The sequence below is a fragment of the Theobroma umbraticum genome, unplaced genomic scaffold (genome assembly GCF_002168275.2).
Source record: "Theobroma umbraticum cultivar Fairchild unplaced genomic scaffold, ASM216827v3 scaffold_56.0, whole genome shotgun sequence".
NCBI lineage: Eukaryota > Viridiplantae > Streptophyta > Magnoliopsida > Malvales > Malvaceae > Theobroma > Theobroma umbraticum.
The window spans coordinates 12992401-13019200 of NW_018397256.1; the positions used below are offsets into that span (position 1 = coordinate 12992401).

The following is a 26800-nucleotide window of genomic DNA, read 5'->3' on the forward strand; positions in this document are numbered from 1 at the left end:
ATGATTTTTTTTTTCATTTTTGACCATTAGTAATTGTTCAGCCCTATTCCATGTAATGATGGAATGCAGATAAAATATCTTTATCCCACAAAAACTGTATAATCATAAAATTAATAAGTATTTAATTTTTAATAATATCATTATAAACAAATTATTTTTAAAATTATAATTTTTAATATTATTCGATGCACCATAGGTATTATATTATACTTTACACTATTAATAAAGAATAGTATAAATTAATATATTATATGGTTTTGATTAAATATCGAATATGTATGGTATAATGTACGTGTGATACTAGCAACTCATTTTATCTATTTATTTGTTTTTATGTTTAAAATTTAAAATTTAAAATTTTTAATTAATAAATTAACATAAAAATGCACACTTTATTTAAAAATATATATTATTAAGCAACATGATGAGGGTTTAAATTAAAAAATAATTATCTTTTTAATTTATATTTTATAACACTCAATTTTATTAACAAATTTAATTGTTTTAAATGTTTTATTTTACATATATTTCAGTGTTTAAAATTTAGATATTCAATGTTTTTTACTCGGACATTCCACCGGATAGAGTGGATGTAATAAAACCCTAAGTTGATCTTAGATTTTTTAATCAAACAATATCTTGTCTTGTTTTATTATTACTAATCCTTGAATTGCTCTTTCATGTAATGAGGTAACCAGATAAAATATCACACAAATATCTGTATCACACAAAATCCAGCGCCCTACTGGATTTAAAAAATCACAGCCGTTTATAGTGATCAAATTCAATGGACGGTCGTCAATCACTACCGCAAAAATCAAAATGGAGAGAAGGTATATGTGATGATGGGTCCCGAAGTTCTCCAAATGCTGACGTTGCCCAATGAACTCCGGGGACAGAAATACGTACATCAACCTCGGTCACGTGCCTAGGGGATAGGCCCCATTATTTGTGGGCACATACGCACGTGCACACATTCCGAGCCCACAGATGGTCCGCCCAACGGACGGCGGAGATAAACCTCATAAAAGCCCCGCTCGGCTGCACGAGATCATCACCAGCATCCGCAAGGGAAGGCAACGAAGGTGCAGGTTAAGTATAGTGCGGCTCTCATTGTGTAAAAGCCTCCTCCTCTCACCTTCTAACACCACATACATCGGCTTCTCTTTTCTTCTCTCTCTAAAAAGGGGAACAAAAAGAAACTACAAAAAAATAATTTCTGATAAAAAAAAAGGGAAATTAATAAAACCGCAGCTTCAGGGGGAGAGAACCAGAAAATCCGAAGAAAAGAGAAAGAAAAAGAGAGAGAGAGAGAGCGAGTGGGGCAATGAAGCAAAGCTCAGCTGAGGCAGTCTCCTCGTCGTGTACCTCTACGCTTAGCTTACAAGACCAATCACAGACCGCCACCTCAGCATCGGTATCCGAAAACCACCACCAGCAGAGCAACAACAATGGCAAAAACTTGACATCAATAACGGCGGTGGATGACATAGCTGGGCTGGGGTCAAGAGACGGTGGCGGTGGGGCCCAGGAAACCGTAGTTGTCGATCGGCGGGGAGAGTACTCGGCGGTTTGCAGATGGACGGTTTATAATCTTCCGAGAACCAAAGCTAGGGCACTGTGGAGCAAGTACTTCGAGGTAGGAGGTTACGATTGCCGTTTGTTGGTGTATCCGAAAGGGGACTCCCAGGCTCTGCCGGGCTACATATCCATATATCTCCAAATCATGGACCCGCGGGGCACGTCGTCGTCGAAATGGGACTGTTTCGCTAGCTACCGCTTAGCCATCGTCAATCTAATCGACGATTCCAAAACCATTCATCGCGATTCATGGCATCGCTTCTCAAGCAAGAAGAAATCTCACGGTTGGTGCGATTTCACACCATCTGCTACTATTTTCGATTCCAAATTAGGTTATCTCTTTAACAACGACGCCCTTTTAATCACCGCCGATATCTTAATCTTGAACGAATCGGTTAATTTCACGCGTGATAATAACGATGTTCAATCCTCATTGTCTTCTATGATTTCCTCTTCGGTTGTTGCCGGTCCCGTTTCCGATGTTTTGAGTGGCAAATTCACTTGGAAAGTGCATAATTTTAGTTTGTTTAAGGAAATGATTAAGACACAGAAGATAATGAGCCCTGTTTTCCCGGCTGGAGAGTGTAATTTGAGGATTAGTGTGTATCAAAGCTCGGTTAACGGGCAGGAGTATTTGTCTATGTGTTTGGAGAGTAAGGATACTGAGAAAGCGAGTTCAGCTGATAGGAGTTGTTGGTGTTTGTTTAGAATGTCAGTCCTGAATCAGAAACCGGGGTCAAATCATATGCATAGAGACTCGTATGGGAGGTTTGCAGCGGATAATAAGAGTGGGGATAATACTAGTTTGGGGTGGAATGACTACATGAAAATGTCAGATTTTATTGGGTTGGATGCAGGGTTTTTGGTGGATGATACTGCAGTATTTAGTACTTCCTTTCATGTGATCAAGGAGTTTAGTAGTTTCTCAAAGAATGGGGGGTTAATTTCAGGGAGGACTGGGAGTGGAGCGAGGAAGGCTGATGGGCATATGGGGAAATTCACTTGGAGGATTGAAAATTTTACAAGGTTGAAGGATCTTCTGAAGAAAAGGAAGATAACAGGTCTTTGTATCAAGAGCAGGAGATTTCAGATTGGGAGTCGGGATTGCCGTCTCATTGTTTATCCTCGAGGTAAGCAAGATTCATTGAAAATTCTTTTGTAATGAATTGGATTTTGTGGTCATTATTCTATAGACAAACTGAGTCTGGTACTTCAAGTTTAAGGAAATGATGTGTCTTGTTGTTTTGCCTTTCCATCTTTTTACCTTATTGGATTGAGCTTAGAGATGGTTACATGCTTATGGTAGTTGTCCACTGCAATTATTTTTTGCTTTTAATCCAATGGTAATTGGTTAGCTTAAGCCTGGTCTTGTGTCTCTAACTTCATATCTGATTGACTTGTAATTGTTTTGGCTTTACTAGCACTTGCTTAGGGCTTAATTAGGGTAGTGAAAAATTTTCTAGCACTCGATACTGCTATTGCAGTTCTTTGTCACTATATATATACATGTATAGTCTTGTCCCTGCTCTCAAAATCATTTAAAATTGCTTCTTTGGTTGTGCCTCTGGAGCAAGAGCAATATTTTACCTTTGTAATCTGGTTTGCCATCAGTCTTATGATCCTTGCATCCGAGACGAGGTGACCTGGGCTGATAGTTGCTAAATTGTGTTTGGAAAGTGGACTGATTGAAATTTCCTATGGGCTTGATGGTATCAGGGCAGTCTCAGCCACCATGCCACCTTTCTGTGTTTCTTGAGGTTACAGATTCAAAAGCTACAACCAGTGACTGGAGCTGTTTTGTGAGTCATCGGCTATCAGTTGTGAACCAAAGGATGGAGGAGAAGTCAGTTACAAAAGAATCTCAGAACCGCTACTCTAAAGCTGCTAAGGACTGGGGTTGGCGTGAATTTGTGACACTTACCAGCCTCTTTGATCAGGATTCCGGGTTTCTTGTTCAGGACACTGTTGTATTCTCTGCAGAGGTTCTGATTCTGAAAGAGACATCAATAATGCAGGATTTCACTGATCAGGATACTGAGTTAGCAAATACTGCTCCCCAGATAGAAAGGGTTGGAAAGAGGAGTGCATTCACATGGAAGGTGGAGAACTTCTTATCTTTCAAGGAAATAATGGAAACGCGCAAAATTTTTAGCAAATTTTTCCAAGCTGGTGGATGTGAGCTTCGAATTGGTGGGTGATTGTGTCATATCAATTCTGCATTGGACATGTCCTTTTGCTGTTTCTTGTTTCTCTTGATTAATTGGTTGTTTCTCACAATGCAGGTGTGTATGAGTCATTTGACACCATATGTATATACTTAGAGAGTGATCAATCAGTTGGTAGTGATCCAGACAAAAACTTCTGGGTTAGATACAGAATGGCTGTGGTGAATCAAAAAAATCCAGCCAAGACCGTGTGGAAGGAATCTTCTATTTGCACAAAGACATGGAATAATTCTGTTTTGCAATTCATGAAGGTGTCAGATATGCTAGAAGCAGATGCAGGGTTTCTTGTGCGTGACACTGTTGTTTTTGTTTGTGAAATACTGGATTGCTGCCCTTGGTTTGAGTTTTCAGACCTTGAGGTTAGTCTTTTTCAGATCTGTTCCATTTATATGTTGTTCACTATTCATGATAGGCAAGTTTTGTTTATTTTGAGATTTTGGATTTAGAGGTTAGTCTCTTTGGGCTTTCTATTTATGTGTAATCTGCTAGTTGTTACAGATGACTTATGGTACAGAAGATTTTTAACGCCGCATGCCTTATGAAAGTGTTTATGGCTTGTCCTGAATGTTGTGTGAAGTTGATCCATACCCAAATATTTAGCCAGATTCTTCTGCATCCCTCTATTGCATGCAATGTTCTTTTATGTTCCCATGCTGATTACTTTCTTGGAAACAGGAAGGAACTAGTAAAAGCTATTATAAGTTAATCCATAATATCCCTTTCTTTCCTAGGTGGAATGGCCTTTGTTTCTTTGATATATTTCTAATGAATTAAGATCAATTTTGATGTTTCTTCCTCTCACTTTTGCCAGGTTTTTGCTTCTGAGGATGATCGGGATGCTCTAACAACTGATCCTGATGAACTCATTGATTCTGAAGATAGTGAAGGAATAAGTGGAGACGAAGAAGATATCTTTAGAAATCTTCTATCCCGAGCTGGATTTCACCTTACATATGGAGATAATCCATCACAGCCACAGGTCACTTTACGAGAGAAACTTCTGATGGATGCTGGAGCAATTGCTGGTTTTCTGACTGGGCTTCGTGTTTACCTCGATGACCCAGCCAAAGTAAAACGTTTGCTGCTTCCAACAAAGATCTCCGGTAGTGGTGATGGAAAGAAGGTTCCAAAGACTGATGAATCTTCCCCAAGTTTGATGAATTTGCTAATGGGGGTCAAAGTTTTGCAGCAGGCGATTATTGATCTACTCTTGGATATAATGGTTGAATGTTGCCAACCCTCAGAAGGAGGTGCACATGGTGATTCTTCTGAGGCAAATTCTAAACCTTCTTCTGATGGTAGTGAAGCTGCTAGCCCACTGGATTGTGATCGGGAAAATGGAGCTGCAGAATATGCTCAATTTCCTGTGTATGAAAGGCTGGATACTTGTGTGGATGATGGTAGTGCTGCCTCTGCTGTACAAAGCTCAGACATGAATGGGATTAATATCTCTTTAAAGACTATTCCTGGACAGCCTATTTCTCCACCAGAAACCTCTGCTGGGAGTTATTCAGAGAATTCCTCTCTTCGCTCAAAGGTATGATATATAAATAATGTTGAAGTCACTTGATTACTCATCATGTATTAACTACATGAACAAATTGAGTTTGCAGACCAAGTGGCCTGAGCAATCTGAGGAGCTTTTAGGGTTGATTGTGAACTCATTGAGAGCCCTTGACGGTGCTGTTCCACAAGGCTGTCCTGAGCCAAGGCGGAGGCCTCAGTCTGCACAAAAGATTGCTCTTGTTTTGGATAAAGCTCCTAAGCATCTGCAACCTGACCTAGTCGCATTGGTGCCTAAGTTGGTAGAGCATTCAGAGCATCCACTTGCTGCTTATGCGCTTCTTGAACGGCTTCAAAAGCCAGATGCAGAGCCTGCATTGCAGATACCTGTAAGATAGTCTTTGTAGAGGACTTAATTTTTATTTACTTAAATGGTATTTGTGGGCTTTGTTTTTAGGATGTATTTTAAGAGAATGAGGGAGTTTTTAGGACAATTGCCTCAAGTTTGAATGTACTATCGTTTTCAAATATGCTTTTTTTTTATAATATTAAATTAATTCTTAATCTTCTATTGGTTAACAATGATTCTTCTATTTCAGGTATTTGGGGCTCTCAGTCAACTAGAATGCGGCAGCGAAGTGTGGGAGCGTGTCTTATTTCAATCTTTTGAGCTCCTGACAGATTCAAATGATGAACCTCTGATTGCAACCATAGATTTCATCTTTAAAGCTGCATCCCAATGCCAACATCTTCCAGAAGCAGTATGATTTACTCTCTCTTCTCATTGTTGTATTCTACACATCGACATAATTTCCTGAAGCGTACATAACTGCTGTTGTTCTCTTCTGTAGGTCAGATCTGTTCGTGTTAGGCTAAAAAGTTTGGGTCCAGAGGTGTCTCCTTGTGTTCTTGATTTTTTAAGTAAAACTGTAAATAGTTGGGGAGATGTTGCTGAGACCATACTGAGAGATATTGATTGTGATGATGATTTTGTTGAAAATTGCTCGGCAATGGCTTGTGGATTCTTCTTGTTTGGTGAAAATGGGCCCAGTTCTGAAAGCTTGCATGTAGTGGATGAGCAGGCTTTTTGTGCTGGTCATCATTTTTCTGACATTTATGTCCTCATTGAGATGTTATCTATACCTTGCCTGGCTGTTGAAGCTTCTCAAACGTTTGAGAGAGCCGTGGCTCGAGGAGCCATTGTGGCTCAGTCTGTAGCCATGGTCTTGGAAAGGCGATTAGCTCAGAAATTGAATCTTAGTGCCAGATATGTTGCTGAAAGCTTTCAGCATGGGGACGCTGCAGTTGAGGGAGAAGCCAGTGAGCAGCTTAGAGCTCAACGGGATGACTTCACGTCAGTTCTGGGTCTTGCTGAGACACTGGCACTCTCTAGAAACCCTCGTGTCAGGGGCTTTGTGAAAATGCTTTATACGATATTGTTTAAGTGGTATGTCGATGAGCCATACCGAGGGAGGATGCTGAAGAGACTTGTTGATCGTGCCACCAGTACTACAGAAAATAGTCGTGAAGTAGACTTAGATTTGGATATTTTGGTTATTTTGGTTTCTGAGGAGCAAGAGGTTGTTAGACCTGTCCTAAGCATGATGCGGGAAGTTGCTGAGCTTGCAAATGTTGATCGGGCAGCTCTTTGGCACCAGTTATGTGCTAGTGAAGATGCAATTATCCACATGCGGGAAGAGAGAAAGGCTGAAATTTCAAATATGGTTAGGGAAAAAGCTACTGTATCCCAGAAATTAAGTGAATCTGAGGCCACAAATAATCGACTCAAGGTACGTGTCTTAAAGTAACGATAAAGTCCAGGGAACTGCTCTCCCATCTGTATTTTTTAAGGAAGTTCTTAAAATTAACACATTTTATAAAATGACAGTCTGAAATGAAGGCTGAGATGGATCGATTTGCTCGGGAAAGGAAGGAATTTTCCGAACAAATACAGGATGTTGAAAGTCAACTTGAGTGGCTTCGCTCAGAGAGGGATGATGAAATTGCAAAGCTCACTGCTGAGAAGAAAGCACTTCAGGATCGTCTTCATGATGCAGAGACACAACTCTCCCAGTTGAAGTCTCGGAAACGTGATGAGTTGAAGGTACTTGTGATGACAAATGTGGCATCTCTTTGCTCTTGTTTGGGCTTTGGATTGACTGCTATCTTGGTGCTTTATCTGACAAGTTTTGTATGTGACAGAGGGTAGTAAAGGAGAAGAATGCTCTTGCTGAAAGATTGAAGAGTGCTGAAGCTGCACGGAAAAGATTTGATGAAGAATTGAAACGGTATGCCACAGAGAATGTGACTCGAGAAGAAATTCGTCAATCGCTTGAAGATGAAGTACGCAGATTGACACAAACAGTTGGGCAAACTGAAGGTGAAAAGCGGGAAAAGGAAGAGCAGGTTGCGAGGTGTGAAGCATATATCGATGGCATGGAATCCAAGTTGCAGGCCTGCCAGGTTTTTGCTTCACCATAGTTCCTGTCTTTTATATTTCATCATCATCTTTCATTTTTGAAGTTGTAGGAGGTTTCCACTGTGTAGTGGGTAGACTTAGTGCAAAGGAGATTGGGTATTTTTGAACTTGTCATATCTTGCTCTTCCTCAACCCTTTTGCTTTCAGATGTCTAGTTTGCATCTGAATCATCATTGTTGGGGGCTTGCACGGAACGCTGTGAGCTTAGGAAGTCAAATTTGAATGCTTGTTTGTCACTGTTTCTTTCTCATTCCTGCCTTGTCTTCTGCAGCAATATATTCACACACTTGAGGCTTCACTTCAAGAAGAAATGTCACGACATGCCCCCCTCTACGGTGCTGGTTTAGAAGCTCTGTCCATGAAGGAGTTGGAAACTTTGTCAAGGATTCACGAGGAAGGGCTCAGGCAAATCCATGCCCTCCAGCAGCGTAAAGGCAGTCCTGCTGGCAGTCCTCTTGTAAGTCCACATACCATCCCACACAATCATGGGTTATACCCTACAACACCACCACCGATGGCTGTCGGGCTGCCACCTTCCCTCATCCCCAACGGCGTAGGGATCCACAGCAATGGGCATGTGAACGGGGCTGTAGGGCCTTGGTTCAATCATGCTTGATTTTCTAGAGCCCCACATGTTCCGTTTGTGCCTACGCATTATACTTACCCCCATAGAGGTGCTTAACATCTCAATTTGATCGAGATGTTCTCTCTCTTTCTTTTTTTTTTTGAATTTCTTGATCGGCATTTTGACTGGTAGAACTGTTGGAGCGCATTTGTGAGGAGAAAAGAAAAAAATAAAAGAGAGATCCTCCCAGGTCAAGAAAGGGGCTGGGTACGTAATGCATGTTCTGCTGATCGAATGTGTGCATCACCCGATAGAACTAACAGTTGGAAATGCCATTTACCCCTTTGCTTCAATTTTTATAAAAGTTAATTATAGGCCTTTGAAAAGTTTTGTTGATTTCTCTCTTTCTCCCAGTTTCTACAATCTATTTTACTTGTATCCTTTGAAATATCCTTTCATGCTTTATCCCAGTGTGAAAATGGCCATGAAAATGGTGTCTGGGCTTCCTCCTCTTTTGATTAGGAAGATGATGATGATGATGGTCAATTTAACGTTATCCTTTTGGCTAATCAACTCACCTTATCGCAACACAGTAGAATCAACACATGATGGGAGGATATGTAGCTGGCTAGGCTAAGTCTGGCAAATATTTGGAAGGGAATCAGGCATCCACTGGTTGGACAGATGTCATAACTCACAAGTCATTGACAATTCTGGCCCTGCGTTTGCACGCAAACAAACTCATCATCAAGAAAGATCAATCGCCCAATTTGCCACGAAAGCATGATTTCATTTAAACATCATTACATCAAACATAAACATTATGAAATCAATATAATTAATGTGGAGAAATAAAATACATTTTAATTAACTAAATCAAATGTTACGTTAAAAAAATATATATATAACTAACGTTGTTGTAATTTTGTTATAAATTTCAACACTTTGAGAATAAGACATTGATTCTTACTGAATCATTCAAACCAAAAATCTTCATTTCATGTTTCATTGCTTATTCTCACCATCCATTTGTTTTTGACCCATTCGTCTATGCAATGGTGATATACAAGAAACCACATTTGTGCTGCACATACTACAGTATTTTTTGAAGGAAGACGACTTCTGCAAGTACTAGCTAGCTTTTCGTCTCATGTTCTTCACTTAGCTATTTATTAGGGTACTTCTCTGATTCACAGGAAGACTAGCTAGTTCTACGCTTCCAAAACATGTGGGCGCTATGCATGAAGAAAATCAAAGCAAAACGTGGCCGATAAATGCATTTGACTTTTGTTACGTGTCCCTCTGAACACAAACCAATCTCCTCCACACGGTTTTAAGTTTTGACATTCTATTTAAGCTAATCATACTCCCAATCACACAAACCTAAGAAACAGCAATCAAACACTCATCTCCCCCCCTATACCTCCTCTTTTCTCTCTTCCCTGTATTTCTCCTCCCATATATTTGTGAAACCAAACCTGTTTTCTTTTCTGTTGGTATTCTTGTTTCTCCTTCTTCAAGAGAGAGAGAGAGAGCGAGAGAGAGAGACTGACATCATCTTGATTCCTTCTCTCTCTTCTGGGCATTGCTGGGTTGGTTATCAGCTTGGGTTTTCGTTTCCCCCCACTACATTGTTACATCTGTGTAAGCTGTTCTGCTCTTCCTCTTGTTTTTATGTATATTAAGATATGATATATATATATCAATATTCGATCCATTTCAAAGCTTGTTGAATGGTATACGATGAACAAAGATGATCCCCAATGGAAGTAATTTCAGGATTATATTTGTTTCTGATGATTTTCAATGTAATTTGCAGCATGAAGAAGGTTTGTTGGCCTTACTTTGATCCTGAATTTGATAATCTCCCAGAGAGGATATATGGTCCTCCGTAAGTAATCCTTTTAAGCATTTTAAAATGATTAAGGTATCTCCTCCTGTGATCGTTATTGGAAAAATTCATGTCCCTATACCTTCGCTCTCCCTTTGCAGCTGTAGAGTTTGCATTGACAACGAAAGCATGGAGGATTGCACCGTGATCAAGGTAACGACGAACAAAGAGCGAGTTCCTAGCTATACGGTGGGACAAAGTCAACTAGAATTAATGATTTTTCTGATCATGGCGCAGGTAGATAGCGTAAACAAGCAAGGCATCCTCCTGGAAGTGGTGCAAGTGTTGACAAACATGAACCTCACCATCTTAAAGAGCTACATTTCCTCTGACGCTGGCTGGTTCATGGATGGTAAACCACTTGATTTTCATTGAATCTCATCGTGTTTCAACTTTCTGACATGGGGGCTGATTGTTTCTTTTTTTTTTTTTGTTTTTTGCAGTATTTCATGTTAAAGATGAGCACGGAAACAAACTTAAAGACCAGAACGTGATTAACTATATCCAGCAGGTGAATACTGTTGGGTTCCAATGTCTGCAAATTCTGAACCTATTTCCATAATGGAGGGATTCACATGAAAATTTTGATGACTTCAGGCCATAGGTACAGTTAGGGAAAGCGAAAACACCGTCAAGGCCAAGGCCTGCAGCAATGACGTTTTCAACTCCGAGCAACCAAGCGAGCACACTGCTATAGAAATGAGTGGAACAGATCGGCCGGGTCTCTTTTCCGAGATATCGGCAGCCCTAGCTGACCTCCACTGTAACGTTGTGGAGGCACATGCGTGGAGCCACAATGCTCGATTGGCTTGCGTAGCTTACATCTCTGATCAGTCCACTGACACCCCAATCTATGATCCCCACCGCCTTGCCACCATCGAGGACCACCTCACCACAGTGCTTCGAGCCACCACTACACCAATACAAAGTGGGTTCGACACGACCAGCCCACAAGAAGTGAAGACTGCTGAGTTCGTCGAAGGCACCAACATGGCTGATGTGGAACGCAGGTTGCATCAGCTTATGCTTTCAGTTGGGGACTTCGATGGACCCCCGTTTGAGCCAGTGAGCACATCATCACCGCCACCAGGGTCAGACGGTGACGAAGAGGGAAGAAAGACCGTGGTCTCCATTGAGAATTGTCACGAGAAATGGTACTCCATTGTGAGCATAGAATGTAAAGACAGGCCAAGGCTCATGTTCGATACGGTGTGTACGCTTATTGATATGGAATACGTGATCTTCCATGCTTCCATTACTTCTCGTGAAGGTAGATCATTCCAGGTTTGTGTCTACGACCCAATTTCCAATTATGTTTGTTCCTTCTTTTATACTTATTTGTTATGTAAATTCAGGAATACTTCATAAGACATGTTGACGGATATGCTTTAAGTACAGAGGGCGAGAAAGATAGAGTTATAAAATGCTTGGAAGCAGCTATAGAACGCCGGGTTTGCGAGGTAAAGTTGTCACTGAAAGCCAAACCAAACGTTTCACTCTCTACCATTTCTCTTCACCAACCTATTGCATCATGGCAGGGAGTTCGAGTAGAGCTGAGTGCAGAGAACAGGGTAGGGCTTCTGTCGGATATAACTCGGCTTCTGAGGGAGAACGGTCTCACAGTGGTTCGAGCAGATGTAGAAACCCAAGGAGAAAAAGCAGTGAACGCTTTCTACGTGAGAGACATATCAGGGAACGAGGTCGACGTCGACATGGACTTCGTGGAGTCAGTGAAGAAAGAGATGGACGTGATAGACCTTGAAGTCAAGAATGATACCATCAGACGACCGAGGGCTTCTTCCTCCTCCTCCCCGAGGCCATCTGACGGCCTGTTCTCTCTTGGAGACGTTCTCAAGTCTCAAATCGAACGCTTCTCTCACAACTTCATTCCTATCAGGTGAAAAACCCTTGTAAATATACTTAGGCAGTTAAACGAAGAAAACAAAGACAGGCTCATTCTTACACTCCTAGCTAGGAATGTAAATAAAGTAAAAGGATTCAAAAAATTTGTATAGCCATGTATTTGCAAATAGGACTGTTTTCTTTGGAAAACGGTGGCTTTGTATATTAAAAAAAAACATACATTTCCATGTTTTGAATTCTTTGATTCTAGGCTTGTACGTAGTAAATTAAATGAATATTCTCTTTAAAAAAATTTTCGTCTCTATTTAATATTTTGCGTGGTATTTTTTTTATATAATTTTACATTTATACATTTAGTAAATTTCTTATATTAACTTTACTCTTATATAAAAAAAATTATTTTTCGGTTTATTTTGCATGGCCCATAATTGTAGAAGGGCCAGATTTTTCTATTCGCCTGTTCCGTACAGTATAAATGGGCTGAAAATGGGCCGGACTTTCCATTGGATCAACCCAACCCGACACCATTTTCCTAAAAAAAAAAAAGAAAAAAAATCACAATCCTATGCAACGGCAAGTGATAATGTATGTTTGCTTGAGGTTCAATCCTTGCACTTTATATACTCACTTCTTTCAACATAGCATGCAGATAATTTAATTTTAATGACATTTTTATAATTAAAAGATAACAAAATAAAAGAAAAGAATTAACGTTCTTAAAAATAGATTTAGTTTTACAATAATCATTAATTTTGTATTTTTAATTTGAGTTAACTTGTAACCAACGTAATGTGTTAATTATAAATACGAATTTTTATTCATAAACAAATTTAAATTACAGATTGTTCTGTAAGCATTACATGAGGTTAGAGGACCCAAAAGAAGAAAAAACATAATTAATCTCGTATATTTTCTTCCTATAACAAACCATATAAACATGTTTTTCATTTTTTTTTTGGGATTTTAACATAATAGTATGGAAAATAACCATGAGATCTATCCTAGTCTTGCATTAATTCTCCTAAGCCATATAGAATGCAGTATCATGTGGAACATATCAAATCTCTTGGAAGGTTGGTTCAACATGAAATGTCTCCGCACTGCCCTCACACCTTCCTGAAGTTTCCGATATTTCTCTTCTGGAATTCCCAACAAAATCTCCTTCAATCTGGGAATCTCCGTCGCCTGCACCTGTACCGAGAAAGCCTCCCACCGCAACACATCGCTGAACGGCAAAACATAGCGCTCCGACAGGATCACCGGTACGCATTCGGAGTATATGGCCTCGACGATCCTGGGGCTGGCAACTTCATACCCGCTTGGACATAAGCAAAACTTGGATTGGAGCATGTATGAGTAATAGTCTTTGTCCTTCGGGAGGTATTCGAAGACCTGCATCTCATCGTCGCGGCCCTTCCAATGTTGGAGGAGGAATGGGCGGATTGGGCCGTGAAGTCCCCCTGCGAAGAAAGAGAGATGGGGTCTAGAAGCGTTGGGGAGAGGTGGCTGGAGGAGTTTGGGGGATAAGAAGCCACCGTTTAGGCGGATTTCGGGAAGGCTTACGTCCTTTTGTGGGTTGAAGCCTTCGGAGGTGTTGGCATTGCACAAGACCCGAATGGAATTTGTGTAGAGGAGTGAGTTGCCCTGTGATGCATGAGGCCCCTGCAATAAAAAGCAAAGGAAAATGAAGTTCATATTAACATTTCCATCTTATTTTCAACTCATTTACTTGATTATTAACAGGGAGGTGGAAATGGCATATTTGAGCCACATCCTCAAAGCGAAACCAAGAGGTAAAGCCAAGAGGAGGTTGATGGGACAAAAGAAAGATAAGAAAGAAAAAGAAAGAAAAATTGGGGGAAGAGTGAAACTCACCCAATCATGACAGGCAAGCATGAAGTGATCAGCGCCATGAGTTCGATTCCAAAATGGGTACTTGGTGGATACCACTTTGACATAATCAGAAACAAATTGCTTAAGAGGAGTAACGTTGTAACTCAGCGGCTTGTAAATATACTTGACCATCCAGGCCACGCTGAAGGGCATGAAGTAAACGAGAGCATGTCGAGGATCGTTTGTCCGGAACCTCTTAGCCCCGTGCTCCATCTCGTGTATGAATCTTCCTTCTATCGTGTATATTTCCTTGCATGGCCCATCGTGGACTATCGGCAGTTCCCCTTCTGTGTACACGTAGACTTTGAATCTCCTCTCCATCTCCACATAGCTCCTGTAATGATTGAACATAAAATTGGTGTCAAGTGTAATTTCAAGTGATTTGGCACCCTTTGCTGGGAATTAACAACTGATTATTGTATCCTAGAACAGTCTAAGAACACTATCAATATCTTCATCAAGATGTTGCATACACGTCGAAATGCATAATGAAATGCTAGTAATTCGAGATCTTGAGCTTAATGAGTATATACTTAGAAAAATAAAATGATTGATTAAAGACAATTTAAGATTTTTATGTGAAATCTCACTCGTTCAATGACTTCAACTAGTACAATATGCTTGATTAAAGAGCATTTTGAGGCTTCTCCACGTCGTCTTTGCACCCACTTAACTATCAATAACGACACCAAAGCACTCTAGTGTATGTTATTATCAAATGTGGAGTAATAATTTCAACAAGCAAATTGAATTTTTTTGGTTTTATTGGACCACTGTCTCAACCCCATCACTTTTAAACCCAGCTCTAAGTCATTTCTCATTATTACTCTGCATATCCCACCAACACCAACACCAACACACACTCACATATATTTTCTAACCTCATCTGATATCTTTTTAATAATTTTGTGCCAAGTATTAAGTAAGTCATCCTTACTACTAGATTATTTGTTTCTGTAATTAAGATTTAAGGTTGAGTTGAAAAGATTTTAGTTGATATTATAAGACTGAACCTGTAACGTAATATTATGAAGAAGAAGACTAAACGAGACATTAAGTGGAGCCACTTGAGAATTTTTATTCTTGGACTAGCACCTTTCTTTGTCAAAGGGTAAATAGTAGTTTGGTCTATTCACTGCAAGAGCAAGTACCCCATTCAGCAAAAAAAGAACGTCAACCCTGAACGACGCATAAAATAAACCGTCAATCTTACTACACTATAAGTGGAAACGCTGCTTTTTCTGTGGCCATGATAATACGGTGTTGAGTGTGAACTGTGAAGGGGAAATGAGTGCATTGCGCGAGTGCGCAATTGTTCAGTTCATTTTCACTGCCCCACTGTAGCTTCAGTCAGAAGAAAACAACTTCTCAAAATCAAAATCTCTCCAATCCTTTCCATTACACAGAAATAAAGATTGGCCGAAATAAGTATCTCTCTCTTATAGTTTGCTAATACCTTAGAAGCAAAGCAGTTCCAAACCTCTTTTTAAAACTTTGAATAATAATTACGTAGCACTAAATGATTCGATTCCTTTTATATTTCCATTTTCCATTTTTTTATGCTTAAGGAAACGAAGAAATTAGTTAGTTCTTACTGATAAAACGCGCTTGGATTACGATAGACATCTCCGACGGGAACGTAATCGTCTTTCTCCAAAGTTACCGTGACGTTTCGAGCTGTAGCCGCAGAGCGAATCGAAGCTCTAGCTCTAGCTAGTCCTTGCTCTAACACTTGTTCTCTATTCGGTTTCTTCCTTTTTCTCTGGAAATAGCAATATACAATGAATCTCATTGATCAGCATTTATGGTAAAAGAAAAAAGAAGAGAAAAATCAGAACACTATCGAAATTAAAAATAGAAAGAAAAGCAAAACATAAGGTAAAAAATATGATCCTATCCTTAAAGATTCACGGTATTAAATAACGGTTTTAATTATTTCTTAATCTGTTACACAGAGAGAGAGAGAGAGAGAGAGAGAGAGTTTTACTATGACGGTGGTGTTTTTAGGTCGGTAGAGGTGCTGATGATCAGTTGATCCGCTGAAACTAACGGCTCTGATTTTATCAGGAGTAGAAACGATTCTCTGCAACTCAAGTGTCGGTTTCGGTTTCGGTGATTCAAGCTTCGAAGCAGAGAAGTTCACGAAGGAGTTGAATTGGGCAGAGGCAAAGAAAACCACGAGGATCGAGAAAACACATAGCCAAGCTAAAGCGGCCGCTGAATATCGATAGCAACTCTCCATCTGGGGAAATTAAGCTGTTATTTTAATTTGAATGAGGAAAAAAACAGTGCGTTTGGCTAGTGTGATTCCTTTTTCTCTAGAAAATTGTGAAGATAGAAAGCGAGGGAAAACGACGGTTTCTGCAAAGTGAAATTAAAGAGAGAGAGAGAGAGAGAGAACTGAGAAGAGATGGTTTGGCTTGCTTCATTTTCCTGTCTTAAATACTTGTTTAGCACTCGAGGAGGAGAGTGTGTGACTGTGTTATTAAATTACACTTTTGCCCATGAAATGTTGATTAAATAACGAGGCTAGCTAAACTTGTTTAGTATTTTCCCTCCAAAATTGGACCCGTAAAAAACTATTGCCAAATTTACGTTACCTTTTTCGTCCCTCCGGATTTGACTTATGTCGACATATTATTATATTAATAATTACTATTTAATTTAATTTTAATTTTAAAATATTTATTAATGAATTTAATTTAAATAGGTGAATTGAATTCTAGTCTAATTTTTAAAAATATAACTGGATTTTAAATGGTGTTTTAATAATAAATTCTATTGCATAAAACACATGTCAAAAATAAATTGTAATAGAACTTTTAAGAAAAAAATTACAAACATTGTCCAAATTTAATTTTTTTTATCACCGTACATAAAACATCTCTACTCTATTTATTTTGAATTTAATAAGAGAGTTTGTAAGATTATTAGATGAACTGCATATATATGGAATCACGTATACATTAATTTGTTACAAGCATGCACAAAACAATATTCATTGTAGTGACAACCCTCGATTAAGCCTCCTGAGCCACACCGAATGCATCACCATGTGCATTATATCATAGGGTTTGGCAGGCCGATTCAGCACAAAATGTCGTTGCACTTGGAGCACTCTCCTTTGTTTTGTCAGGTATTCCTCGACAGAGATTCCTTGCAGAATTGTTTTGATTTCGGGGATTTTGGCGATCGGAACGTGAACGGAAAATTTCCTCCAGTCTAGAACATCGCTGAAGGGTAGTACGTAGTTGTCCGAAATTATCACCGGAACGCAGCCGGAATGTATGGACTCAACCACCCTGGGACTTGCAACTTCGTATCCGCTGGGGCACAGGCAGAACTTAGTTTGACCCATGAGTTGAGTGTAGTTTAGGGTCTTGGGGAGGTATTCATACACGCGAACATCATCGTCTTTCTCCTTCCAATATTTGAATAGTATTTTTCTTACAAACCCATGCTCGCCGCCGGCGAAGAAGGCTAGAATTGGACGGTTGTTTGGGGGTTGGCCCTGTTGAGGCTGTCCCAGCATCCCGTAGTGAAGTAGCATTTCCGGCAATGAAACGTCTCTTGCGGGTTGGAATCCTTCCGATGAGTTGGCATTGCAGAGAACTCTGATGAAATGCTTGAATAGCTTTGGATCGGCAGCTGAAACGTCCGGTGCCTGGAATATGTGACAGATATGTGGATGGAAAAAATTAGAGACTCGTCGTGGCAAATGACTCCATTTAACATAAACTAGAAGGAACCAATTGGAGAACAGAAACATTACCCAATCATGGCAAGAAATCAGAAAATGATCAGATCCATTGCTCCTGTTCCAGTAGGGATACCTGGTTGAAACTACGTCGATGTAGTCCTTAACGATGTTCTGCAGGCGCTTACGAGAATAATCGATGTAAGGCCTGTAAACATACTCTATGATATTCACGACGCTGACGGGGAGGAAATACACAAGGGCCTCGTCAGGGTGGCGAGCCAAAAATGGTGAATTTCCGCTCTCGAATTCATCAATGAAATGCCCTTCGATAGAGTATATAGAATTCAATGGACCTTTGTGAAAAAGGGGTGGATCTCCTTCCCTGTATGGCCACACTCTGAATCGCTTCTGCATCTCAATGTGGCTCCTGCCACATGCATCAACAGAGAGAACAGATCGACATAAAGTTTCAATTCGCTGTAAATCAATTCGATAATGTCAATTCTGCAAACCATCTTTAAATTTAGAAATCGGGGACCATCTCGAAATGGATAGGCCTTGGGATAGAAAAGAATCTAGAGATTGTGACACCCAAGGTGAGTAACGAACTTATTTATTGAGGTAAGTACAAAGTTATGAATCAAATCTTTTATTGCTATCAAAGAGATTCATACTTAATTCACTGCAAATGTTGCTGATTGGCGTAGATCAGAACCAGGACTAGGATTTGTGTGCAAATCATAAAAAGGGCAAAAATTCATCGGAAAATGGTTTGGTTCACCATATTTGTGTTATGCTATCCTACCCCCTCACCCTACCACATATATGGAGCTCTAAATCTATGGCTATACGGTGAACTTAGTCATTCATTTTTGACTTTCTACTCCTCCAAATTGATAACCTTGTGCTTAAATAGAGAATTTTTATTGAGCAAGAAACTAAGGGATTAGATCCTGGAAAAACTGTTCATTAAGAAATTGTTACTCGTTGCATGTATTCTAGCTTGTAAAGAGTCGGATCGTAGCCAATATTTTCTTTTGAAATGGTCTAAAAACATAGTATGTTATTCCAATGCAAGAACTGAAGTCTTCGACTGAACTTTTTCCCCAAAAAAGCAAAATCTTTTAACTGATAAAAAGACGACAAAAAGGAAAATTTTGTCCCCATTCTCTTCCTATACCATTCATACGCAGTAAAGCTGCAAGCCCTTTACGTTTGGTTCTTCTTCAAATGGCTCAAAAACTTAGGTTCAAAAGCCAGACTACGTCAAGAAAAAAGATTGAGAAAAATTTCTTAACTGATGAAATGCGTAAGGGTTTCTGTAAACAGATCCCTTGGGAGCAAAACTCTCCGCCCTGGTCGAAGTAGACCTCCGAAACCGAGATGCAGCTCGTATGGCCGCTCTTGCCCTCGCCAACCCTTCTTCCAAAATCTCAAACTGGCTCTTGTTTTGCACCTGTTAACACAAAATAAAACAACCCAAAAGTCAAAAAAACACTAAATCCCGCCAAAAAAATAAAAAGGAAAAGGAAAGCATCATTATGTCAGCTTACACCACTGCTGACAAAGCTTCCATTATGAAAATCTATAGCAGGGCTTGAAGAAGGAGAGACCAAGATTTCGGAATGATTTTCTCGGGAAATCTTGGTGTGATTGGACGTGATCACAGAAGGAAAATGATAGAAATGGAAGCTGTGATTGATGGTTGAGAATAAGAGAATGAGAAAGATAGAAGGGTATAGCAAAAAAGGGGCGGTGCAACTAAAGTCACCCATTGGGAACCGATTTCACTGCAGCGTCCTCATCTTATGCCTGTGATATAGAAGGGTTTATGAAGGAAGTAGAGATTTAGTGAATCACTGACACTCCTTTCACTCCTTTTAAACAACAAACCAAACCTCTTATCTTGATTTGCTGTGTCTGTCCGAGAGGGAAACTTGAGAGATTAGATACTTTAATTTTCAAAACCTCAAAAGTCCATGACGCCCATACATTAGGGTTTGACAACAAGTGGGTCTATGGGCTCCCGTTACCTCTCTCACGCAAGAAAAAACAAAGCATCTGCTGTAAGAAATTTACGTGCATGTTGTTCTGTGCCCTTAAGCCGTCAATCAATCTACATATCTGATATTTCTCAGGAACATTTTAATCCATTATATAGTTATCATGTAAGTATATAAGAAGGTAATACTAAAAAAATATTTTTAAAAAAGAATTATTATTTTCGTCGGCTTTTCATTATGTTTGTCTGTTATTTACTTTTTTTATTAAATAAATTCAATTTTGATCCTTATTTTAGTACTGATAAAATTATAATTTTAAATAATAAAATTTACAAAAATTTTAATTGTTTATAATATTTTAGAAATAAATTATTATAATTAAATTCGTTTAATCAAAAAATCAATCAAGACTAAGAAAGGTGGGGCGAGAGGGGAATGTTTAATTTTTACTTTTTAATAATAAGTTCTAAAAAATTAATAGTAATATATAAAGTAAATGGGAAATTTAATTTCTTATCAAGTCCATTTGTATATTGAATATTTTAATCTCATAATTAAAAGAAAAGAGAGTGGTCAATCACAATGTAGTAGTTAGGATTGGGATAAAATTTGGATTGATATGTAATCGGAAAGTTTAAAGATGATGATTGATTACTTTTAGAAATATATATATACATATATATATATATATTTTTCCTGCTGATTATTTCCGGCCACAAGATCTTGACAATGGAAAATACTAAGTTATCTGGAAAAAATTATTTATTCATAATAAAAAAAATTACCATTTTGTGAGAGAAAAACATTACAAATAAATGCACTAAACTCTTTTTCTTCGGACCCGATAAGAGAAAAGAGATCAAAATACTTTTTGAACAATAAATCGTATACCAATCAATTAAGTCGAAATGCTCCAAGTGCCCAACTCAAGCAATTGGTTGTATACCAATTGAACAGTATTCGAAGTAAAAACGGTTTTGCATATCTTTGGTATGGGAAGGGAGACGAGAAGTGTAGTAAGCTAATCAAGTGGCTTTATGGTCAAGTCAGGATCCATACCTTATTGTAATACAGACAGACATCAAGAGGTCTGCCCACTATTTATCCAAAAAGAAGCTATAGGTCGTACAGTCGAATGGAAGAGTAATGGAACAGCAGTAGATTGCCTATTCCTTGATAACCCCTAGTTTTCCCAGTGATGCCCTTATGTCCTCGCAGCTGCATCCTTCAGCTTGAAGGATATTGGGACTGTCAAATGGCAGGACATGTTCTAGAGGGAAGCTTCTGTTTGAGTGAAGCTTAAGAGCACTGTTTCCAATTCCCTTGAATATGACAGTTTTATGGACTCCTCCAAGCAAGCCCTCATAATCTGTGTCCCCGCATTCTCCAGCAAAGACGATGACATTTGATAACTCCATGCCCCAACGAATGTACAGGTACCTGAAGGAGAGCATGTCATTTTGTTAATTTACTAATCAATTTAATACTGATGAGCCATCTGAAAGTGATACATGAATGATGGAATAGTAGAATAAACAGAAGCTTCACGACCAGAGATAGAAACAAAAGAGCTACATGAAGAAACATGAACAACTTCAGCAGGAATACCTTAAAGCTTGAGCTCGAGAAGCCAAAACAGGGATTACATTCAGTGTGGTGCCATTTTGACAATAAATTACATGGCATCTAAGAGCCTGAATTCTCATCAACTTCCGAAGCTCCCTAACTGGAGGAACCTGTGAAAAGAAAACAAGCATTAGAGGAGATTTGAGAGGTTAAAGGAAGTGAAAACTGGACTCCCTAAAAGTCCAATAAAACAGAAAAACAGAGAGGAGAGAAAAGCTCATACAGTGGATATCGCACGGAAACACAGAAAGGAAAAGAAATTACCAATTCAAGGTCTTTCACTTTGAATGCATAACAGCGGGCAGTAGATCGTGATTCATCTTCTGTAACAATTTGTCCTTTCTTCTCATTAACAGAAGCAGCCCATCGAACCAAAGTTTTCCTTAAACCTTCTCCACCCCAACGATGTTCAATGTGTGATTGATAATCCAAGTCTACCGTGAAGGGAAGCCCAGGACCCTCCGAGCTTGAAGATGGATAGTACAAATCACTACCACTATTACAGACAAAAGCATCAAAATCCAACGGGCTTATGCTTCCTGAGATTAGAAGAGAGTGCACATCAGATATTGACAAGGATGTTGATAGTATAAACCCTACATGATTCGCTTTCCCTGCTGCCTCCTTAATTGTCCTAATTATTTTAGGAATATCCGAGATTGAATCACAATCCACTGCTATTACGAAAATGTATTTCCTCATCCTCATTCCAGGAAACCTACTACCACCAACATTTGGCTCTGCTTTCTCCATTAAACTAGCCTTTTCTGCACCTCCTATAGCACCCTTGGACAACTTTAAAACAGCATTCTCCAAGTTGCTTTTTCCATCAGCAGAGTCTTCAACATCCAAAGAATTATCAATAGTTCCATTCCCTTCACTCTTTTCACCATCTAGTGAAAGCTTCAAGTTTAAAGACAAATCTTGTATGTCTCTCAAAGAATCACCAGGTGAATTTGGCTCTGGATTTTCAAATGCAACATCACTTCTCTGCCACTGAGGCTGCCTTGGCTTGCACATGGCTATCCGAGACAAATATGTCTTACAGTGCTCTGGCCAAGAAAATAGATGAATATTTTTCAGCCCATTCTGTCTGCATCTTGCCCATAGTTGCTTATCCGAAACAAGTTTCAGAAGGGCATCAGCAATAGACTGCTGATCATGGGGATCAACTAATAGACCATTGTCAAGAACCTGCAATAATTCATTGTTAGTATCAATGAGCTTGTTTAGAACATCAAACTAGCTACAGTTCCAATATACAGGTGAGAAAACCCTTATAAGATACAATTCATAAAGGTGATGGACATACCCTATGAATGTCAACAGGACCCCCATTTTTTGTGGCAACAATAGGTAAACCATATGCTGCTGCCTGTTCACAGAAGAGCTCATGTTAGAGCTTCTAGAATGTTAAAATCTGAGATACACGAGTATAGCTATAGCAAATAAGTAAGCACCTCAATTAAAGTAAGGCCAAATGGCTCAATGAAAGCAGGATTAATGAAAACACCCTGTGAAAAGTAAAGGAGAAAGAGTTAGAATAAGAAGTCAAAAACTCAATTAACAAATACATTAGAGAAATTTTGAGGAAAATATTTTCTTTCTCCTGGTAAATGATCCCTCATCATAATTTTGTGCACCGTGAAATGAAATGAGAAAGTCAACAGGCAAGAGCGGAGGAAGGATGGCTTACTGACTTAATCAAAAGCTATATTAATATACAAGACAATTAAAGTAAGTTAACATGACACAGTCCATTCGATCACCCAGAAGTCACAAACTCATGTACCTAAATCCAAAATCCACTCTTCTATTAAAAAAAGGAAAAGAAAACCATAACTTCTTAAATAAAAAAAAAAAATTCACCAGCTAACAACAGCTGTACCTTTGTTCTTGCTGCTAGACGGTAAATGTCAGGAACTTCACGCTGCTTGTGGTGCTTAGGATATGCTACTTGGCCATAAAGATCATACTTATCAATCAGTTTAAGAATAGAGAGAAGCACAGATGCATTTGTGCCAGACATTTCATCAATGTTATCACGGTTTCCCATTACTAATGTCTGCAACAGCATGAAAAAGTAAGATCACTGACATAAAACTAATATATGAAAAAGAAGACTCAGAACGCCATTTTTATAGATCAGCACAACCAAATTTTACTAGGCAAGTTCAGCTCAACAGCATGGACATACAAGATTAGCAAGCTCCCTTAAAGGCCGGCATTCTCCAAATGCTTTGACTAAAGTAGTAATATTCTTTTTAGGGTCTGGCCGAGCAAGGGCAAGAATCATCGGTTTGCGAGGATTGGAAAAGAAACGCATTATCTGCAAATTTTTAAATTGGCAGGTCACTACTATTATCAGATCACTGCTTCAATAACAATATGTTACTAACATATTATCGGAGTATATCAATCAAAAGAAAGGTCAGTGAAGTGATTGGATCATTAAACAAAAGAATATAGTTATAACCTCAGACCAAATTGGTGGGTCAGGAGAAGTAGAATCTTCTTCATTTCGTTCTAAATCCCCATCCATGTCTCCATCATGCAGAACAATATGATGAAACTCCATTCCAGGAGGAATCACCTAAAAATCATCTTAGCAACATAAGTTATACAGAAACAGAGCAAATAAAAGAAAGAACAACAGAAAGTAAGCAAGAATAATAAGTCACAAATAATATCTTGATACTTACAACCATACGGGGCATGAACCTCCCATGACAGCTGACACCCCTTCTGATCCTTGCTCTAAGTTTGCGCTCCAATATTGGATCAAAGCCATCATAAAGGCGCCACTGCTCTTCTATCTCCTGTCTAGTGCTAGTTATAACAATTTCAGAGGCATCAAGAGATAACTCCTCAGCCTCTATCCGCCGCATGATTTTGTAAGTCGTATTTATTTCATCCCTTGATTGTCGTCCCTGTTTCATAAGCTGTTCCAGCTTATCCCGACCAAGTGAGTGGCCAGTAAAAAGCATTGGCACGTTTAGAGCTCCAGATAGAAGAGCCGCAGAGTCACCAGCATCTGCATAATGTCCGTGAATAGCAACAGGCCAGACTGCTTGCCCACCACCAATTTGCTCACCCAGAACTTTGGACATCTGTCGAATGTGACTAAGTGCACAATCAACAAACTCAGGAATATGAGGCCAAAGCAGTTCTTTCGGTATATATTTATCTTTTGGGCCAAATGGTACACGAATAATATAAGCACCACCGCTCTCACCAAGATCCTGCATTGAGTTATCTGTAGTTCTTGGACCAAGCATCTCAGTTGGTTCGGCATAACTCCAATCCACATCTGGAGCTGACACTTGTCTTGTCAGCAAATCAACCCGATAAACTCCTGGCATTGTGCCCAAGGCCCTAGCAAGTTCTACTACATATTTAACCTATTTAGAACACAGTATCCGATTTTCCCAATGAGTTACCACTGTACTTTTCCATATTGAAAAGGATGACAAAAATAAGCACTCTCAAGATACAAACCCCAATAACAGAATCTTAAAGAGGTGAAAAAAAATTACCTGGCCACCTGTATCAGAATCACGACCAAGCTCCATGTTTTCACCCCTTATCAAGCCATGAAGACTGCAGGAAGGCTGCTGGTTAGAAAGAACTACATTTCATCATGAATCTCTGAGAAACAATATCTAAAAATTGTGTCAATATAACAGATAAAGACCACATTGAAAATATGATTCTCTCAATAACAGCTGTAACGTGTCAGGTCATATAGTAGTGCAGAGCATGCCTTATCAACACGATATAGAGCTTCTTTTCTTTCGGCTGATTAGCCCAGTTCTCCATCATGTCAACAGAACTTATTCTGTGCATTCTTCCCCTGATACTATCACCATGAGCTGAAACATCACCAGGTATATCTCCTTTCTCTCCTTCTGATAGGTCTTCAGACATATCAGCAGTTGCCTCTTTGCGGCCTCTTTCACGTTCAAGGCGGCGTTTAGCTTTGCGTTGAGCTTCATCTCCTTCGAGCTGGAAAAAAAAAAGTGAAAAGCAAGACAAAACTGAAGTCACAGGCAAGCCACAAAAGTTGAAAGGAAGAAATTAACATTCTAACGCACATAGTGATACCCTATAAAAGTTCATTATAAATCAAACCAACAACGATAAGGAAGCTACAATAGAATCAATGCGACTGTTCTAGAGATCCAAAATAACATGTTGACATAACTTGTTCAACCTGCATAGCTCATATAAACCGGAATTAGCAATGATAAAATCTTAATTCAGAGCCTAAATTACAGGAAGAGAAAGGCCAAGACATGCTGTATCCTCAGAACTATGGCAGTTAACTCAGAAATCACTGAAGTAAACTGAGAAACACACCAAAAATGTTGCATGATCCTCATAGACAAGCAACTATGGCATTGTTGGTTGTGAAGGCATAGAAGAACGCCATCACCGAGCACAAAAAAATAAATAAATAAAAGACAAAATTTTAACAAATAAGAAGTTAGAAGAAACAAAATTTCACTTTTATATTCCATTGATCAGTTAACTGTAAATCCAGCACAGCAAAAGTAGGCTCCTTTTCTTTTGATCTGCTATAACTAGAAGCTTTAATATACACCAAAAAGGAAAAAAATAATTTCTTTTTGAGGTGACACTGATTTGAAATTGTTAATTCAGTTCATTCTAATTAGTACCCTGGATGTCAAATTCAAACCAAAGTAGCGCACAAGCATGCAAAAATAGGGGGAAAAAAGACCTGCTTCTTCTTTCGAGCCAAATTCCAAATCCTCCAGCACATGTTCTCCAGTCTCGTGTTCCTCTCCTTGGGACCCCTCGTTGCCGCGGCCTAGCCACCATAACCAAGTAAACCAATTACACTTAAAGTAATAAACGGTTGAAGATTTCCAAAATTCAATCAAAAGGGAAAAAACGAAAAAAGAAAACAGAAAGAGGCCAAACAACAAGAGGTTCAAGAGTGAAAGAGAGCGAAAGGGGTTAAAATGAGATCGTACTCGAACCCAGGAACGGTGGAGATCGGTCTCATCGAAGCCGGTGATGACCTCTTCCACGAAGTAACGAGTAGGACTGAAATGACCTCTCTCCCTCAGCAACAAGGACGATTTCGCAACGTCGATTCCAGGACCAACGTCCAGGATCGCTTCCAGGTAACTGTTTATCCAGTCGTTTCCCGCCATTCCTTCTCTCTTCGATAACAAAAATCGCCAAAAAAAAAAAAACAGAGAGAGAAAGAGAACGAACTGAATCTACAGAGGCTCTGGCGGTGTAACAAAGATTCAAATATAAATATATTTATAAGTACGCAAAAAGATTTAAATATTTAAAAATTAATTTAAGTTTAAGAGAAGAACAAGATCAAATCAAAACGATCATTTTGGTGGTAAAAATCTAAGGAGAGCGACAATCTAGAAATCCAGAAGAAACGGTTATGTGAACGGTTACCCAACGGTGAGTCTCTGGAGCTTTTA

General features: G+C 39.1%; 5 protein-coding genes across 5 annotated transcripts; 2 read left to right on the plus strand and 3 right to left on the minus strand.

The window, feature by feature from the left end:
* The first annotated feature begins 1067 nt into the window (after positions 1 to 1067).
* LOC110411667 (TRAF-like family protein) lies at positions 1068 to 8743 on the plus strand. Its single transcript, XM_021421924.2, has 10 exons — positions 1068 to 2711; positions 3298 to 3771; positions 3864 to 4165; positions 4618 to 5343; positions 5420 to 5698; positions 5909 to 6070; positions 6161 to 7099; positions 7198 to 7413; positions 7512 to 7772; positions 8060 to 8743. Exons 1-10 carry the CDS (start codon positions 1328 to 1330, stop codon positions 8402 to 8404), a joined length of 5088 nt encoding a protein of 1695 aa, XP_021277599.1. The 5' UTR covers positions 1068 to 1327; the 3' UTR covers positions 8405 to 8743.
* Positions 8744 to 9724: 981 nt separating this feature from the next.
* On the plus strand, positions 9725 to 12399 carry LOC110411668 (ACT-like superfamily protein). The gene is made up of 8 exons (XM_021421925.2): positions 9725 to 9997; positions 10173 to 10244; positions 10346 to 10397; positions 10482 to 10596; positions 10688 to 10755; positions 10842 to 11528; positions 11600 to 11704; positions 11783 to 12399. The coding sequence occupies exons 2-8, from the start codon at positions 10174 to 10176 to the stop codon at positions 12143 to 12145; spliced, it is 1461 nt and encodes a 486-aa protein (XP_021277600.1). The 5' UTR covers positions 9725 to 9997; position 10173; the 3' UTR covers positions 12146 to 12399.
* A 120-nt stretch (positions 12400 to 12519) lies between these two features.
* Positions 12520 to 16369, minus strand: LOC110411669 (Exostosin family protein). The gene is made up of 4 exons (XM_021421926.2): positions 15988 to 16369; positions 15596 to 15762; positions 13983 to 14334; positions 12520 to 13769 (listed from the first exon to the last, which is right to left on the minus strand). Exons 1-4 carry the CDS (start codon positions 16240 to 16242, stop codon positions 13104 to 13106), a joined length of 1440 nt encoding a protein of 479 aa, XP_021277601.1. The 5' UTR covers positions 16243 to 16369; the 3' UTR covers positions 12520 to 13103.
* A 606-nt stretch (positions 16370 to 16975) lies between these two features.
* On the minus strand, positions 16976 to 19475 carry LOC110410595 (putative glycosyltransferase At5g11130). Its single transcript, XM_021420364.1, has 4 exons — positions 19254 to 19475; positions 18999 to 19156; positions 17773 to 18127; positions 16976 to 17664 (listed from the first exon to the last, which is right to left on the minus strand). The coding sequence occupies exons 1-4, from the start codon at positions 19473 to 19475 to the stop codon at positions 16999 to 17001; spliced, it is 1401 nt and encodes a 466-aa protein (XP_021276039.1). The 3' UTR covers positions 16976 to 16998.
* Positions 19476 to 20476: 1001 nt separating this feature from the next.
* On the minus strand, positions 20477 to 26784 carry LOC110410594 (putative sucrose-phosphate synthase 1). Its single transcript, XM_021420362.2, has 13 exons — positions 26327 to 26784; positions 26071 to 26160; positions 25093 to 25334; positions 24866 to 24929; positions 24032 to 24730; positions 23806 to 23922; positions 23527 to 23658; positions 23218 to 23394; positions 22790 to 22843; positions 22642 to 22704; positions 21594 to 22523; positions 21312 to 21439; positions 20477 to 21143 (listed from the first exon to the last, which is right to left on the minus strand). Exons 1-13 carry the CDS (start codon positions 26507 to 26509, stop codon positions 20870 to 20872), a joined length of 3153 nt encoding a protein of 1050 aa, XP_021276037.1. The 5' UTR covers positions 26510 to 26784; the 3' UTR covers positions 20477 to 20869.
* Positions 26785 to 26800: the final 16 nt, after the last annotated feature.